The following is a 16,645-nucleotide window of genomic DNA, read 5'->3' on the forward strand; positions in this document are numbered from 1 at the left end:
ATTCCCGGTCAGGGCACAGGCCCGGGTTGTGGGCTCGGTCCCCAGTGTGGGGCGTGCAGGAGGCAGCTGATCAGTGATTCTCCCTCATCATTGATGTTTCTATCTTCCTCTCCCTTTCTCTCTGAAATCAATAAAATTACATTAAAAAAAAAAGAAAAGATCACCTACCACCTACCTCAGTTGCAGGTTCAATCTGCAGCCCCAGTCAGGGCACATGGGGGAGGCAGCCACTCGATGTCTCTCTCACATCCATGTTTCTTCCCCTCCTCCCGCCCTTCCACTCTCTCTCTAAAGATCAATGGAAAAAATATCCTTGGGTGAGGATTAAAGAAAGAAACAAAGGAATGCATAAATAAGTGGAACAACAAACTGATCTCTTTTTCCCTCTCATCAATCAATTAAAAAAAATTTTTTTTACAGGAAAGAAAACCTCACCCAGCAGCAGAGAGCGAGTTAGAAGCCAGGGAGCGGGGGAGTGTGTGTCTGCATTAAGCTGATTAGGGGGAAGGCCTGCTGGGGCCTCGGCTGTAATTAGGGAAACTGAAGTCGGGCTGGGAGAGGTGCTCCTGCCTGGTAATTGGGGGGCTGTGCTCTGCGGGCAGGGACCCGCTGCTGCTCAGTGATGGGGGGTGGGGGGATCTGAGGACGAGAGAGGCTCCAGGTGGTCAGCTCCTTACAGCTAGCATCTAGGCCTCAGCCAGGACCAGCTTCAATGGCTAAGGAGCCCGGGCCTGCCACTGACCACTCAGACGAATCTGTGGAGCCCGTGACCCTGAAAGCACACACCTGGAAGGCTGATGAATATTCTGCAGGAACCCTCCCCATTCGTCTTTTGTGTGTGTTAATCCTCACCTGAGGATATTTTCCCCATTGCTTTCCAGGGAGAGTGGACAGGAGGGAGGGAGGGAGGAGGACGGAGGGATGGAAGGGAGGGTGCTCTAATCACTGAGCAACACCAGCCAGCCCCCCTCCCATTTTTCTTTTTAATATATTTTATTGATTTTTTACAGAGAGGGAGAGGGATAGAGAGTTAGAAACATCGATGAGAGAGAAACATCGATCAGCTGCCTCCTGCACACTCCCCACCGGGGACGTGCCCGCAACCAAGGTACATGCCCTTGACTGGAATCGAAACATAAAGTGAGCCCTTGACAAATCAAGCAGACATTCTAGAGCAGTGGTTCTCAACCTTCCTAATGCCGCGGCCCTTTAATACAGTTCCTCATGTTGTGATGACCCCCAATTTCATGGTTACAAATTGAACATAATTAAAGCATAGTGAGTAATCACAAAAATAATATGTATTTATATATGTGTTTTCCGATGGTCTTAGGCAACCCCTGTGAAAGGGTCGTTTGACCCCCAAAGGGGTCGCGACCCACAGGTTGAGAACCGCTGTTCTAGAGACTCACAGTACAGAGAGAGCTTCAAAAACACGTGACCCCTTCCTATGTGGGCAAACTGTTTTAAAGTGTCAAGGCTGAGGATGACTACCGTTATGGCGAAGTCCACATAGAATGAAACATTTCCCTGCTCTATGTAATATCTCATTTTCCTATTTTTTTAGTGTCTTTTGCCAATTGTGAGTTGATTGTAATCTTAGAAGTAGGACTGATAAAAAGTTTAAGTAATTTTTTTTAATATATTTTATTGATTTTTTACAGAGAGGGAGAGGGATAGAGAGTTAGAAACATCGATGAGAGAGAAACATCGATCAGCTGCCTCCTGCACACTCCCCACCGGGGACGTGCCCGCAACCAAGGTACATGCTCCCGACCGGAATCGAACCTGGGACCCCTGAGTCCGCAGGCTGACGCTCTATCCACTGAGCCAAACCGGTCAGGGCCCCCCCATTTTTCTTGGCGTAAAATGAAATTCACTCTGCAGGCCCCGAGGTCATTTTCGTCTCTTCACCCCTGGGGACACAGGCCCTTCTGCGGTGGCAGCTCTATCCTTTTCCCATTCCCCAGCTAAGTGTTCCTATTTGCAGGCTCGACTGGGTTTAAATTGGCTTTACTGCGGACACCGGGCAGCTTCCAATAACACAGAGACACAAGTGGTAAAAAAAAAAAAAAAAAATCTGCACAGAAGAGCGTAATTCTGGAGAGAGGGATGAACCAGGCTGAGTCAGCAGATGCGGGGCCTGTGGCCACCTTGCCCGGCTCTGGGCTCCGCCCCCGGCTAAGCCCAGCAGCACTGGCCACGTCCACAGTGGACTCCCTCCTGGATGCTTCCGAATCGCCCTCACCTGCCCTCCTCTTGGCCGATGAACCTCCCAAAGTCTACCGGCCCTTCAGCCAAACCTCACCATGGGGATACACTCCCCGCCGGCGTGCTTGGCACTCACTTCTCCTGGGCCAGATCCAAGGGAAAGACTCCACGGGCTCTCCATGCGACGCCTAAAATCCTACCCAGCCCAACAATCGAGTGAGCACCTGGGCCAAGGCCGTGGCCAGAGACACCCGGGCCACGTGCGTGTGGGGAAGGCTGTTCTGAGCTGGCGGAGCCGCCTCCCCGTTTCCCTGCTCCCGTCCTGAGCCTTAGATGGGGTGCTAATCCCTCTCCTAACTTCTGTGCTCTCTTGGGAGGCTCGAGTAAAATGCACTCGAAAGGGCTCTGCGAAGTCGGGTTATATAACCCGAGGCCTTGTCCTATGTCAGGAGAGCCTCTGACCCCGGAACCAGGAGGAGGCTCGCCCCAACCTCAGCTCGCCCTCCGGAGGCCTCGCTGCAGTTTTTCCCACTTGCTCTCAACTTGGGTGACGGTTTGTGTCTTCCCGCGGTGGCTGCTGGGTGAGGTTAGAGCACTTCCCTGTGTGTGTGTGTGTGTGGGTACGTCCCTCCTATCTTTCCTGGCCAGACCCCAGTCCTGCTCATCTTGTCATGTGGGTGTGAGCCCTCCTCTCTCTCTCCCTCTTTTTTTTTAAAGTATATATATTTTTATTTATTTCAGAGAGGGAGAGAGAAACATCAATGATGACAGAGAATCATCAATGGGCTGCCTCCTGCACACCCCCCACTGGGGATTGAGCCCACAACCTGGGCATGGGCCCTTGACCTGAATCGAACTGGGGACCCTTCAGGCCGCAGGCCGAGGCTCTATCCACTGAGCCAAATAGGCCAGGGCCCCTCCGCTCTCTTCATCCCAACATCCATGCATCATGAGTCAGCGCTGACGCCCACAGTTCCCCAGGTTATTCTGGGTTTGGCTCGGGAATCGCTGCCTGTTTACAAGTCTGGGATTAACCTGCCAGAGAGCAAAGCAGCCCGCAGCTGTCCTCGGGGCTGGGGAGAGCGCGATAGTGAAACCAGGCCCATCTGTGTTCACAGATAAGTGTTTACTGGCCCAGCACGGAAGTCCGTCAATTCCATGGGCAGATAGAGTGTGTCCTCACTCCCCTCCTCGGGGAATCCTCCTGGGCCCCAAGTTCCATTGCCTGTAACATTCTAACAAACAGGGCAGAGAAGTACTTGTTTAGGACAATCTATCGGAGGCAGTCATGAAAGTCTTTCTAATACAGCTCCTCCTTTTTAAAATTTTTAAGTTGATTTTGAGAGAGAGAGGAAAGGGAGAGAAACATCGATGTAAGAGCCTAACATGGATTGGCTGCCTCCTGCATGCCCCCTACCTGGGATCAAGCCCCCGGCAACCCAGGCATGTACTCTGACCAGGAATCAAACCTACAACTTTGGTGGAGCGTCCATCTATAAACCGGGAGGTCACGGTTCAATTCCCGGTCAGGGCACATGCCCGGGTTACGGGGTGCAGAAGGCAGCTGATCAATGATTCTCTCATCACTGATGTTTCTCTCTCCTTCTCCGAAATAAATAAAAACATATATATATTTAAAAAGGGTCGGCTGCTGCCAAGGCAATGACATCCTGTCCCAAGCAAGGGCTGGACCCCAAACAGATGTGTCCCGCAGGCCGGAGCTCGCAGGGAGCTGTGGGCCCGGCCGCCCCGAGGCTCCCCAACAGCATCATCCTGCGAAGACTGACCGACCCAGCCCCTAGGGGGAATGCGCTGTGCTCCTTATTTATTTAAATGCCTGTGAGCACACAGGAGAGAAAGACACACCTGCCTTCCCCTCTGTGCCCAGGGCTTTGCTTCCCTTCCTGTGACAATGATCCCCAAGATCCTCTTAGCATGTAAAATGGAGAGCAATAAACCAATTAAAACATAAAGTCAAGCAGGCTTAGAATATAACAAGGAAGACTGACGAATCCACACTGAAACAATTTCAGGAAGGGAAGGGAAAAGGAGGATTATGAATTGAAGTTAAAAAAAAATGCTCAAATGAGCCTTTTTTTGGATCTGAAGTCTCTAAAACTGATCAGCTTTTTCTCTTTCTTGGTTCACACAGAATTGGGGCCGTTAAAGACCAAAATTCAACCGAGTAAATTGGGAGATCTGATTGGTTTTAAGCGATTCATGCATCGGGCAGTATCCTATCCAACAGCTAGGAGCTCTGAGGGGTCGAGGGGTCGAACAAATGGAATGTCTTTATAGACAGAGGGTGGGGCAGGGGAGTAACTAGCAAAAGGAAAGAATTCTTAGAACAGGGCATCTTTGGGGGCTGCGGGGATGGCAACATTTCTGTCGTGCAGCTTGCCTCTTGCCAATGGGGGTGCAGAGAGGGCCCACATGACTATCTCATTGGTGCTGAGCGGACACTCCCAGGCCATGTGATTATGTTTCTGGGTGAGGCTGAAAGCAGTGGGGCAGGTATTAAATCCAGGCTTGGGGTCACAGGCTATTAGCTGGAGTGACCCCATTTGGGGGCCTGGGGGTTTTCTCTTGAACAATGTCTCCCTTGTGGTCCTACTCTCAGCTTAACTGGGAGATGTGATCGAACATCAGGGACCAGCGTCGCCCTCAGCTCCGTCGGCGGCTGTGGGGGCAGCGCTGCGGACCCTCGGTTTAGCTGGATCCCTGTGACCTTCACAGGTCATAGCTCCAGGTTCCTAATCCCCACAGCCCGTCCCTCGCCTCCTTCCCGGTCTCAGGAAGAGCCTTTGCGTGGCTGTCAGCAGGTGCAGACACGGACATAAGCTTTCGAGCGAATCCAGCGCCAGGGATGTTATGACGACGTGGACGGAAGGGAATTTCTGAGCGTTTGGAACCAAAGTGAGACGACTGCCAGGAAGCAAAGCTCAGCGGGCGGAGCCGATGCTCCGGTCGGCAGCGCTGCCGCCTCCTTCAGCCGGAGACTCAAAGGAAGGCAACGCTTTAAACAATGAAGCATTTAAGTTAAAAAAGAAAGCAGCAGAGGAGGAGACATGCAATCCGCTGGTGGCAGGTTAAGGGGGTGAGAGAGCAAAGCGGGGAAACCCTGACTTGGATAAAGAGTGAAAGGGAGAGACACGTACTTCCTCCCATCGGGGGCTGCGGGCAGTGAACGCGAACACTCACGGCGCAGGAGACGGGCTGTGGGGAAAAGACGACATGGTCCCGGCTCGGGCTCGATGCGGAGGGAGGGCGTGCCTTCCGGGGCCTGGAAACGAAGATCACACCTGTCACTCCCAAGGTACGTTGTCCCAGATGCCAAAGGCAACAGTTTCAAAGGTCAAGGTTGACCTTCGTCAAGGATGCTGCCGGCCGGGATGGACTCCCTGCCCTGCCCGGCGTGTGGTCAGGAATGTTTACGTCTCTGAGTTTGAAGGCCGTCACGTGGCCTCCCGAGCTCTGCCCCTTTCTCATCCGCACTGATAATCCCGATGCCTGGAGTGCACATGGGAGCCACAGTCCCCGAGGCCCAACTCGGTCAGACAGACCCCGTGGAAAGAGTTGCCCTTTGAGCCCCACGGCTCCCTCCCTCGGGGCCTTCCACCCCCCAGGGTGTGGCTCCAGGCACAGCAGGCAGCGTGGCCGTGGCCGCAGACTCCTCCTTGCTGGGCTCCAGGACAATCCAGGCAGCCGAGGGCTCCGAGAGCTAAGGAGAGGCTCTTCCCGTCCAGTCGCTCCTCACAGGGGAGCGGGGCCCCGCCAACGCCCACAAACCCTGAATCCTGGGAAGCCTCCCACTAGGGCTTTTCCAGAACAGCCAGGGGCACAGTTCATCTACGAGGCACCGCCCAGTGGGCGCCAGCCACCAGGCACTGCTCGCTATGAACTGCGAGGTACGAAAACGTATCCAACAAGACGTTTAAAGAGGAAGAAAGTGCAAAATTTTTTCAAAGATGAGATCCCATTTCGGCACCTTGCCGTTTATTTCAATGTCGTCCCAGACACACATGTGGGGCAGCGTATGCTCCCCGTCACTCCGCAGCGGCACATCCCCCCGGCCCAGCGAGTCTCCACGTGACATGTGGCCTGGTGCTTTGAATCGAGGCAAGATCTTTCCAGGAAACAGGAGGGAGAGGAAAACATGTACATTTGGTAACATGATTATAAAGAACCTGCGGTAGACGGATTGAAAAACAATATCTTTAAACAACTATAATCGACAGAACAAGCTTCCCTTCTTCCGCCCGCGTTAGAGAGTGAACGTCTGTGAACTCGGGTCCGGCGCTGGGAGGCCCGGCAGGCCCGTGTCTTTCATTTTCCCACACTGAGCACCGCCCCCCGCGTGAGTGAAGGTGGCCCTGCCACACGCTCTGTCCTTCCGCTGTGCCGGCTGCTGCGGAGGCTCGGCCTCCCTCCTCGCTCGACCTCCCCCCTCGCGCGGCCTCCCGGGATCAGATACTTCGGTAGTCAGAGCCCCGGGCCACGATGGCGGCGGCTTCCCACTCCACCGCGAAGAAGGACACGGTTCCGAAAAACCCGAAGATCACCATGAGCAGGAGTTGCCAGTGGAGGAGAAGGTAGTTACTGTAGAAAAACGCCACGGCTGCACAGATGGACTAGGAAGAAGGAAGATGGGTCACAACGTGCACGCGGTGGCCCGAGCTCGCAGCGAGCCCCCCGACCCCCCGACATGCAGGCCCACGGCTTTCTGCGACTGGCAGAGCTCTCCGTGCGTCTCGACAGGGCTCCACCCGTCACCCGCTCACAAACATGCACCAGAGACTCCCGTCCAGAGCGGGTCACCATCGAGTGGGCTACAGTCTGTTCTTTAAAACAGCAATTGGCGGAAAACCGGAGCAGTAATGTGCATCACAGCCAGGACTGGCTACACTGCGCATGAATCCAGGTGTCTAAGGAAGGCTCTAACTGAACTAGAGACCAGAACATAAGCTCTCTCACATGAGTGGGGGCAGGAGGGTCACACTCTGGGCATTGCTTCCTAATTCTATTCACAAACCCCGTTAGCGGATGTCCCCACTGCTCGTCAGAGACACATTATAAGAAACAAAGTTAGCCCAGCCGGCGTGGCTCCGTGGTTGAGCGTTGACCTATGAACCAGGAGGTCACGGTTTAATTCCCGGTCAAGGGCACATGCCGGGGGTTTCCGGCTGGACCCCCAGTAGGGGGTGTGCAGGAGGCAGCCGATCAATGATTCTCCTAACTGATGTTTCTATTTCTCTCCCGCTCCCTTCCTCTTTGAAATCAATAAATACATATTTAAAAAAAAAAGAAAATAGTTAAAGCACTAAAACAAAGGCTGCACAACCCGCAGCCCGGGTACCTGGACAAACTTAAAGACGGCGAAGGCGGGGGCGCTGTCCTCGGAGTAGAGGAAGCCCAGCATGCTGAGCAGCTGCGTGTTGAAGCAGCTGTCTCCCAGGCCCAGCAGGAAGCTGCAGAAGATGGCCACTTCTTTGCTGAGTAGAAGAAACATTAATTGAGAACGAGCACCAACAATATCTGCGCGAGCCATTTCAAAGGTGGAAGCAGCTCACCCGCAAAAGCATTTTCCCTCCCAAGCTTCCAACTCTGTGAAACAAGAGCGAGTGAATCCTGGAGTTTCCAAAGGAAGAACGTGTGCTCCAGTGCACTCATGTCCACAGTCCAGCCAACGCGGGGCTGCCAAGTGTTTGCGGCAGGACCGCCCCGAGGCTGTGGCTCTGGACATAAATGTCGGTAAAGGACCGGCCGCCCTGCCCAGCTGCACGGCCACCCCTTGCTCCTCGCTGTGCTTCCCCCAGGCCCTCACTTCCAGCGATTTCACTGCTCAGAAAAGCAGAGGCACAACATTCACACCGGATGCTCCGTGCTTCTTCATAGATCGAGAAGACTTAGTGGGAAAAGATTAGCACCAACAACAGAAATAACTGGTTCTCTATGGATTTCCACCTAAACGCACGCTGGCTCCATAAACGCATTATAGAGGATTACCTGCCCCGCTTTGAAGACCTCCCCATCTACCCCCCGCCCTCCCCTGACTGCTGGGAAAGCAGGTGGCCTCACCTGGATTTGATGTAAGCGCTGCTGTCGGTCCCCTCCAGGGGGGCGATCGGGGCGTCCCCGGGCATGTTGAGGAATATTAAGTAAAAAGCTACAAAGTGCACCAGGGTGCCCAGCAGCACAACCGGGTTTCTCCCGAAACGATTATTCTTGCTCAGGAGGCCGAAGAGGCTCCCACCTATAAAGTCAATGAAACCGAGAACAGAATGACCCAAGATCAGGTTAAGAAATCAAAATAATGATCTGAAAAAAAAAGAAATGAAATCCAGTGAGAAGTGCGGGCAGACTGGGGACCAGGGCTTCCTTCTGGGTCTGAGGTCAGGCCCGACGCCCTTGACCCTGGGGAGTGTCAGAACTGGGCGGGGGGAGGGGGGACCCCAGCTGGCGTCAGACAGAGAACAAGAAAGTCGGGGATTCCCAGACACCTCACTGAGCATCTCCAGAGACCCTGTGTTTTCCTATTTATGGGTTTGTCTCTGAATTATTTGGCAAATGTCTTGTAACTTAGTTACCTTACAACAGTGATAATAAAAAAAACAAAGACCTGCCCATTTGGGGAAAAATAAACAGGGAAATAGAAATTCAAGAACAGAGAGAGGCAAAGTACACTTAAAATTTCAACTATAACTTAACAGATTTCATGCAAAACTTTTTCCCCTCACTGACCGAGGATTTCCCCGATGCCGATGAAAATGCCGGAAAGCCCGATGAGGCTCTTCTCTTCTGCTCCGAACTTATTGACGGCGCCGATGCAGGTCCCATACACCCCGGAGAAGAACGTCAGTTCCAGACCTTCCGGAACAATCGGGTTTAAGTTAGACACTCACACCTGCCCCTCCCCAGCTCTCCTCTGTGCCTAGGAGTGTCTGAGCCGTGCACATACCAAACACACACACAAGCAACAAAAACTTGTTCAGCCTGAAATGTTCCTCCCAAGCAGAGAGTACGTTCATGATGAAATGGAATTGGCCCCACGACGGCAGATGGCACATATTTCCGATAAAAATACACAACTCAGAGGAGCAAAGACGTGCTTATGTTCAAAACAGTCACTGCGTGTGTATACAGGTGGGCAGAGGATAGAACTCACAACCTATACAATAGCTTCCCAAGGGAAGAGGTGATACATTTGGAAAACTAGTAGGTGCTATTGCACAATAACCTTTTAATTAAATCCTTTTTCCCCAGGAAACCGTGAAAGGGGTACAAATTAGGGCAGATCAGCCGAAGACCTGATTCCTCAAAGATACAAACCTTAACTGAATTTTAAAGATGTTTACTTTTTCTCCTAAAAAGATATTTATACCCATGAGGCAGATAAGGGCAAAAGTAGCAACTGGCGCATTCCAGCCCTTTTAGGAGGAAATAAGTTTCCTGTCATTCTTCAGACGTAAGAGCACTCCACCCATTATCACATCACGTGACCAGCATTAGCCACCAGACTCATTCCTTTTCATTAGAAATTCTCTTAATGCCCAGCGGGCGTGGCTCAGAGGTTGAGCACTGACCTACGAACCAGATCACAGTTAGATTCCCAGTCAGGGCACCTGTCCGGGTTGTGGGTTTGATACCCAGTGTGAGGCCTGCAGGAGGCAGCTCATCAATGATTCTCTCTCATCATTGATGTTTCTATCCCTCTCTCCCTCTCCCTGTAATCAATAAAAAATCATATTAAAAAAAAATGACCTTAATCCATACAAAACCACAAAGGTTTATTCTGTCGTTTCCTATAGCGTCCACTCTGCCCTACAATCACTGGCTGGGATGGCCCGTGCCCCCGGATACAAGCCCGCGTTAGAACCGTCCACACTGCACGCGGCTGGCCCTGTGTGCTGTGGAGGTGACGCTGGCAGGGGCCAGGCTAGCTTCAGGGTCTTGTCCTTTCTCCTTCTGCCCCTTTTGGAGCCCGTGCCACTAAGAAGCCTGGCATCCTGCAGGGAGGGGAGGAGGGGGTCACGTGGGAGGTCCTGCAGCTGGCAGGCACACCTGGAGAGGCAGAGACCCAGCCTGGATCTGACCCTTCCGAAAGCCAATGAAACCATCTGGAATGTTCTAGCCCAGCTGCCCTCTAACAGCATCCACAAGGGACCCCCACTGGGACCATCACCAGCACCCTCCGCTAAGCCCAGTCAGTGCGCAGAACTGTGAGAAAGCATGACATGGTGGTGGCTGCCATTACTCGGCAACAGAAAACAAACCAAAGTCAAGGCACTTACTCCCTGATAAGCACTCACCTGTATAGGCGGTTGTAATGCTGAGAAGGAGCATTTCCTTGGTGACACACAATTTAAGAGACTTTTCTGTAAAATAAAAAAAAGAAAAAGAAAGAAAAGAATCTGGTACTTAATTTCAACTAATCGAACAAACATCCTAAAACATCTGTTCACCGAAACACCCCTTGGTCAATAATGCCAGTGAACAAATACATCGGGACAGAGCTCGGTGACCCACATTTCAGACTGAAATGCGTAAGGGCTGGCCCTGGCCGGTTGGTTGCTCAGTGGCTAGAGCATCGGCCCTGGGACTGAAGGGTTGCCGGTTCAATTCCAGTCGAGGGCACGTACCTCGGTTGCAGGCTCCATCCTTGGCCTCAGTCGGGCACGTGCAGGGGGAGGCAACCAATCAATGTGTCTTTTTCACATCAATGTTTCTCTCTCTGTCTCCCCCCTCTCCCTTCCACTCTCTCTGAAAAATCAATGCAAAAAATATCGAGTGAGGATTAACAAAACAAAAAAAAAAGCTTAAGGTATGAACTATTTGCTCTATAAGTAAAATGCTCATTTCAACTGCTCAAATATATTCTAGAGTCGTGTTTTCCCCAATGCATTCTCTAGCTCTAATTTAAAAAAAACAAACATGAAATGGAGAAAATGGAATCAAACAAACAACAGAACATTCTAACAGTCGTGTTTAAAGGTTAGGCCTTTAAGGGAGTCAACAGCTGGCACAGTGCTCACTTCCCGAAGGAATTAGCGTCCGGAGCAGCTTTAAGGCTGACTCAGATGGGAATCACCAGGCCCTGCTGACCACGCGGCCGCTGAACACACTTCCTGAGCTGCTCACTCAGATCTGAGGGTAAACTTTAGCTCCGCACTTGCTTACACTCGCTTTAATGTTTGTTTTCATGCTGCTCAAATTAGTTAAAATATGCAATGGAAAATGCATTTCTAAAAACTGTGTTTTTGTTGTTAATCCTCACCTGAGGATTTTTTTTTTTTTTTAAGGGACAGTGGAAGGGAGAAAGGGAGGGAGGGATACATCAATGTGAGAGAAACACACCGACTGGTTGCCTCCCACACGCCCTGACCGGGGCCGGGGATCAAAACCTGCAATCCAGGTACATGCCCTTGACCAGGAATCGAACCCGAGACCCTCCGTTTTCTCTTCTATTAAATGGAGATAAGGATAGGTCACATCTACAGGTCGTATCATACATGTTACACCAGCCTTGGGATTGTGAGAATAAAATGAAACACGAGGGTTAGCCAGGAAGAGCCAGACAGATGCGAGCGGCTGTCCTTACGAACCCTTCGGTCCCCGGCGCTCCGGCCCCGCTCTGAGAGGTGAGGGGTGCCTGGAGAGATGGCCTGCGTCCTCACTTTCTCCCGCAAACCCCCAATTCCCGGGTTCCCTGCCGCTCGGGCGAGGCTGTGGGATCCCCGCCATCCTTCACACCCCCGTGCCTGAGGTGTGTGTGGAGAAGACTCATGCCTTCAGAGCGGCAGCCCCAGAAGCATGAAAACACCGGGTGCCGCCACCCAGTTACCACGGGAGAGGGAGAGGCACGCGCTGACGTGGTTCCTAGACAATCAGTTCCTGTACTTCAGCCACAGAAAACACTTACTGAACGCATCTACGGCCTTGGTCAGGTTGCTCCGGGAAGACCTGGGAAAAGAAAAAGAAAGGAAATAAGAGTTTTATCCCCTGAAAACTGAAAAGAGAACTTTCCACTGAAGCTGGTCAGGGCCAGGACCCCAGCGCCTCAGTGCTCCCTGCTCCAGGAGGCTGGCCTTGCCCAGCAGCTGGCCTGGCGCCACCCGGTGGCTCTTGATGGTATTGACCAGGAACAGAATTCTTTCAAGCTCTGTGCGCTGAACACAGTCATGCATGTTTTTCAGATGTGACGGCTCAGCCTGCTATTTTCACCCCGTGAAAACCATGTGCGCTAGCTCAATTTCCCGCCACTCCTACTGTTAAAGAGTAAGTTCTTCAGTGTTAAAACGCTTCAAAAGCAACACCTCCCGCCATCTGGGTTCACGGTTGGGTGCAGTATAATTGATTAAAAATGTGGCCAAAAACAATAAAAAATGCGGGCCAGGTGTAGCACAAGAATTCTGAAATAAGCCCCAGGTCCTGTAGGCACGGGGTGGGGCAACGCCACCTCCCACCCGAGCCCTCCTCCCTCCCGGTACTTGCTTTAAAACTTTCCCCTCCTGCCTGCCCGGCATCGGGTGTCAGTGGGGCTGTAAGAAGGCTGGTAGCCTCTAGACTAGATCGACTCAAAATGTGTGTTCAAGCGGAGAGGCACGTGCCCGACGTCTCACCCGCTGACTTCCAGGTCCTGGTCATCGGAAGAGTCATCTTCTCCCAGGATGTTCTCGGATTCCGGCTTCCGGATGAGGAAGAAGAGCACGGTCCCCAGCAGGCTGATCACTGTCAGGGCGATGAACACTGTCCTCCGGTCACTCTCTGGGGGGAAGGAGGAGAAGAAAGCAGACGTCTCGAGCCTGTTTATAACCATCGAGACACTTCCGCATTCAACTTGTACTTTACTGCATCAGTAACACAGGGCATCTCCACCTTTGCTTTTTCAGTTACAGAAATACTAATCAACAAAAAAAAAAAGTACAAGAACTTAATCGGATCCTTTGAATCAAAGAAGCATATAGACAAAACAATTAAGAATTCAAAAGTCTGACAACTGACGCATATGGTCATTCACAGCATAACCCCCTCCCACACCTGCAGGTGCCATTGGCAGCCGTTAGCTATAATCCCAGCGTAATAATATAATCCAAGGAAAAAGTCACCAAAAGCTAAAATCTGAGAGGCCTTAGGTACCAAGGTCCAGAACAATTTTGAACAAAGCAACCCTGGGTAATTCTGTGAAACTGCCGTTATGTTTTGCACATATATATCTGAATAAAGCAAAATGAGTAAAACAAACCTGATATTTGAGTTTTCCCTTGCCAAGCAAAATATATGTAGAGGTTTCCAAAGAACAAGCTGGGGTTAAAAAAAAGGAAGGAAAGAATGTTGGAAAATGATTTTCATATGTCTAGCCTTTTAAACCATGTTCCCGTTACTTGTTAAAAAGAGAGAAAGCAGAAAGTGTCCATAATTGTAAAAGCATCTACCTGCCCTAGATCCTCTGAAAGTGTCCACCCCACCCTGACTCTGAAAAACTCAACTGACCCAGATGGAGCTGGGCCCCGCTCCACGGGCCGGCACCTGACTCAGCACCGCCTTCGAGAGGTCCTGACTCACACGAAGGCATGTGATTGCTTGTTGGCACTCCGGACGCGACTCAGTCTGACTTCTGAATTTAAATACGTCTTTGTTAAGCACTACCTGCCAGTGTAGCTTGGTCGGAAGGACGTGGCCTTTGGAGTCCAGAGAATGATGGTTTGAACCAGATCAGATACTTAACTTTGCAGCCTGTTTTCTCACCGGTGTGTTATCTCATGAGGGTTATTAAAGTTAAGTAAGATCTCCATAGTCCAGTGATGGCGAACCTATGACACCTCTGACACACGAACTCATTTTTTTTGGTTGATTTTTCTTTGTTAAATGGCATGTAAATATATAAAATAAATATCAAAAATACAAATCTTTGTTTTACTATGGTTGCAAATATCAAAAAATTTCTATATGTGACACGGCACCAGAGTTAAGTTAGGGTTTTTCAAAATGCTGACACGCCGAGCTCAAAAGGTTCACCATCACTGCCATAGTCCCTGAAGGATAGCCAACGCTAAACATATTAGGGTTAATATCAGTTTCTATTTACTAACCAAGACTTCCAATGCATTTGAGGTCGGTCCATGCATTTGAAGTAATTCTATGAATTTTTTTCACCCGTGTGCAGCTAGGAACTTAAGCCATTCAACGTGGGAAAATCTGCGTTTCCGACACAACAAAGCTCTAAAACTACGTGACGAGAAATGCCAGGGAAGGCTGAGCTCCGAAGGATCGTTACCTCGACTGTAAGAGCGCCCAGAAGATGCCACTGTTCCTCCCAATAGTGTGCTCATCGGAATTGATTGTCAGGCAGTTCCCCTGGGCCGTCCACAGCACTGCAATTCAAGCCAAACGGTTCTCAGGGGCGTGAAACCACGCGGCTTCAATGCTACTCTTAGGTCAGCCCCGGGAAACGAGGAAGACAAACACCCCAATGCTCACCCGCAGCTGCCACGCCGAGGAAAACAGAGGCTGTGTAGAAGGACCACGTGAAAGGCTGGATAAAAACGGCAATGTACATGCTAAAATATAACAGGTCAACGGATTACGTCAAACCACACCTGACACAGGACGCCATTGTGCCTTCTAGGAGTCAGTTCTGAGGGTCCTCTTTTAAAATGCAACCGGTAGCCTGGCCGGCGTGGCTCAGTGGTTGAGTGTCGACCTATGAACCAGGAGGTCACGGGTTTGATTCCTGGTCAGGGCACAGGCCTAGGGTGACGGACTCCATCCCCAGTGGGGGGCATGCAGAGGGCAGCCGATCAATGATTCTCTCTCATCATTGATGTTTCTCTCTCTCTCTCCCTCTCCTTTCCTCTCTAAAAATCAATAAAAACATAGTTTAAAAAATTAAACTCAACCTGTAAAGGACACCTCCAGTGTTGAAAACAAAACAATAAAAAGGGACAGATGTGACCTGCTCATTTCTTAATTTACTGGTTCATCAGACACTGAATGATGGTGTGCAGCCGGTCTTTGCCAATTGCTTAGCCCGTGATGGGACTGTAGCTCCACAGCCCACAGGAAAGTTTGGTTCTTTCATTTGAATTCCTGTTAATCAACTTGATATCAAATAAGCTTATTTCATGGGGAATTCTCTTCAACTCTTGTGGCAAGAGATTTTTGAATGCTATTTTCATTAAGAGTAAAACAAAAGCAGGTATACACATGACCAATCACATTAAAACAATGTGGTATCCCTGAGCACAAAGAAGACAGCCAAATCCCTAAAACATCGTCTTCATCTATTCTAGTCAATCCACGGCCGCAGGTTCCTGTTACAAGTTCGCTATGTGCCTGAGAGACGCTGAAGGTGTTCTCAGTGAAATGAAAGGAAGAAAAGTACTCGACTCACCTGTAAAACAAACCACTAGCGAACATGGAGAGCTGAGGTCCTACGATGGCCACCACGGATGGGGTGACCAGATTGGAAGCGGAGAACACGCCATAAATAATCGCCATGCTGTACACATAACGCACAAAAACAAAACCACGCCAAGCTGTCTTAAAAGTTTACTTTTCAAGTTTACTTAGCCTACAGACGTTTTGCAATCAACATTCCCATTCTATAGGCGGCGTGTACAATTATATCCTTAAACTGAACGCCATGTTAAAGTTTTCACGTGCACAAAATACTGAAGTCTCATCCGATGTTCCTTTGAGTAAGTGTGCCCTGGACGATATGGTTTTCGATGTCCTGGTAAATTATAACAACAGCGAACACATCACATGGAACAGGCACTAGGCCAAGGACCTTCTACATGTTTCTGCTCTTAATCCTAACAGCTCTGGGAAGAAGGTATTGTTAACGTCCTCATTTTACAGAGAAGAAAACTGAAGCACGGAAGGGCTAAGTGACCTGTCCAGCGTCCACCTGGGCGCCTGGTGACCGGGGGAGCCCAGATCCCGTACCTGGTCATGTGACTCCCGAGGCCCCAGTCAACCAGTCTGCCCTGCAGACTCAGCCTACAACTCCCGGCAAGTGCGTGTGACCTCGCTGCTATAAATAACAGGCCGAGTCCTTAAGCCAGAGTCCATGTGGCTCAACCTAATGGTCTCATTGAACACTGTTCAGCTACTAGAGACCCAGCCTTACTAGTACGCATATCTTGGGACAAAGTGTGACTAAAACCATTTCAAAGGCCCTGAATTTATTTACTACTTATAAACCCATAGTAAATTATCCTTTGGCTTTTATGAATCTCTCAACTATCAAATGTCCTTTCCCTTGTTCTGTAGAATACGCATGAATACAAAGCACTACAAAATGTTATGGGAATCCTTTAGAAAAAAATGGGCATAAATATCCCTTTACCCTCATATATCATACACAACGTCAGGCTTAGGATAGGTGATAACCAAATAAGACCGGGGGGGGGGGGGGGGGGGGGGGGGGGGC

General features: G+C 50.5%; 1 protein-coding gene and 1 long non-coding RNA gene across 2 annotated transcripts in view; both read right to left on the reverse strand.

The window, feature by feature from the left end:
• Positions 1 to 6,178: 6,178 nt before the first annotated feature.
• MFSD11 (major facilitator superfamily domain containing 11) overlaps positions 6,179 to 16,645 on the reverse strand; it is a 12,291-nt gene continuing 1,824 nt past the window's right edge. Inside the window, exons 3-13 of the mRNA XM_005884222.2 lie at positions 15,602 to 15,709; positions 14,689 to 14,768; positions 14,486 to 14,582; positions 13,454 to 13,512; positions 12,831 to 12,975; positions 12,131 to 12,171; positions 10,521 to 10,586; positions 8,953 to 9,078; positions 8,290 to 8,464; positions 7,568 to 7,703; positions 6,179 to 6,842 (exon numbers count right to left, since the gene is read on the reverse strand). Of these exons, the coding sequence (XP_005884284.1) occupies positions 6,678 to 6,842; positions 7,568 to 7,703; positions 8,290 to 8,464; positions 8,953 to 9,078; positions 10,521 to 10,586; positions 12,131 to 12,171; positions 12,831 to 12,975; positions 13,454 to 13,512; positions 14,486 to 14,582; positions 14,689 to 14,768; positions 15,602 to 15,709 (1,198 nt within the window). The 3' untranslated portion in view covers positions 6,179 to 6,677. The remainder of the gene's footprint in view (positions 6,843 to 7,567; positions 7,704 to 8,289; positions 8,465 to 8,952; positions 9,079 to 10,520; positions 10,587 to 12,130; positions 12,172 to 12,830; positions 12,976 to 13,453; positions 13,513 to 14,485; positions 14,583 to 14,688; positions 14,769 to 15,601; positions 15,710 to 16,645) is intronic.
• Positions 13,849 to 14,471, reverse strand: LOC106724433. The gene is made up of 2 exons (XR_001360229.1): positions 14,233 to 14,471; positions 13,849 to 13,997 (listed from the first exon to the last, which is right to left on the reverse strand). It is a non-coding gene; the product is annotated as an uncharacterized LOC106724433 (long non-coding RNA).

This window comes from Myotis brandtii, unplaced genomic scaffold (assembly GCF_000412655.1).
Source record: "Myotis brandtii unplaced genomic scaffold, ASM41265v1 scaffold825, whole genome shotgun sequence".
In the NCBI taxonomy this organism is placed as follows: Eukaryota; Metazoa; Chordata; class Mammalia; order Chiroptera; family Vespertilionidae; genus Myotis; species Myotis brandtii.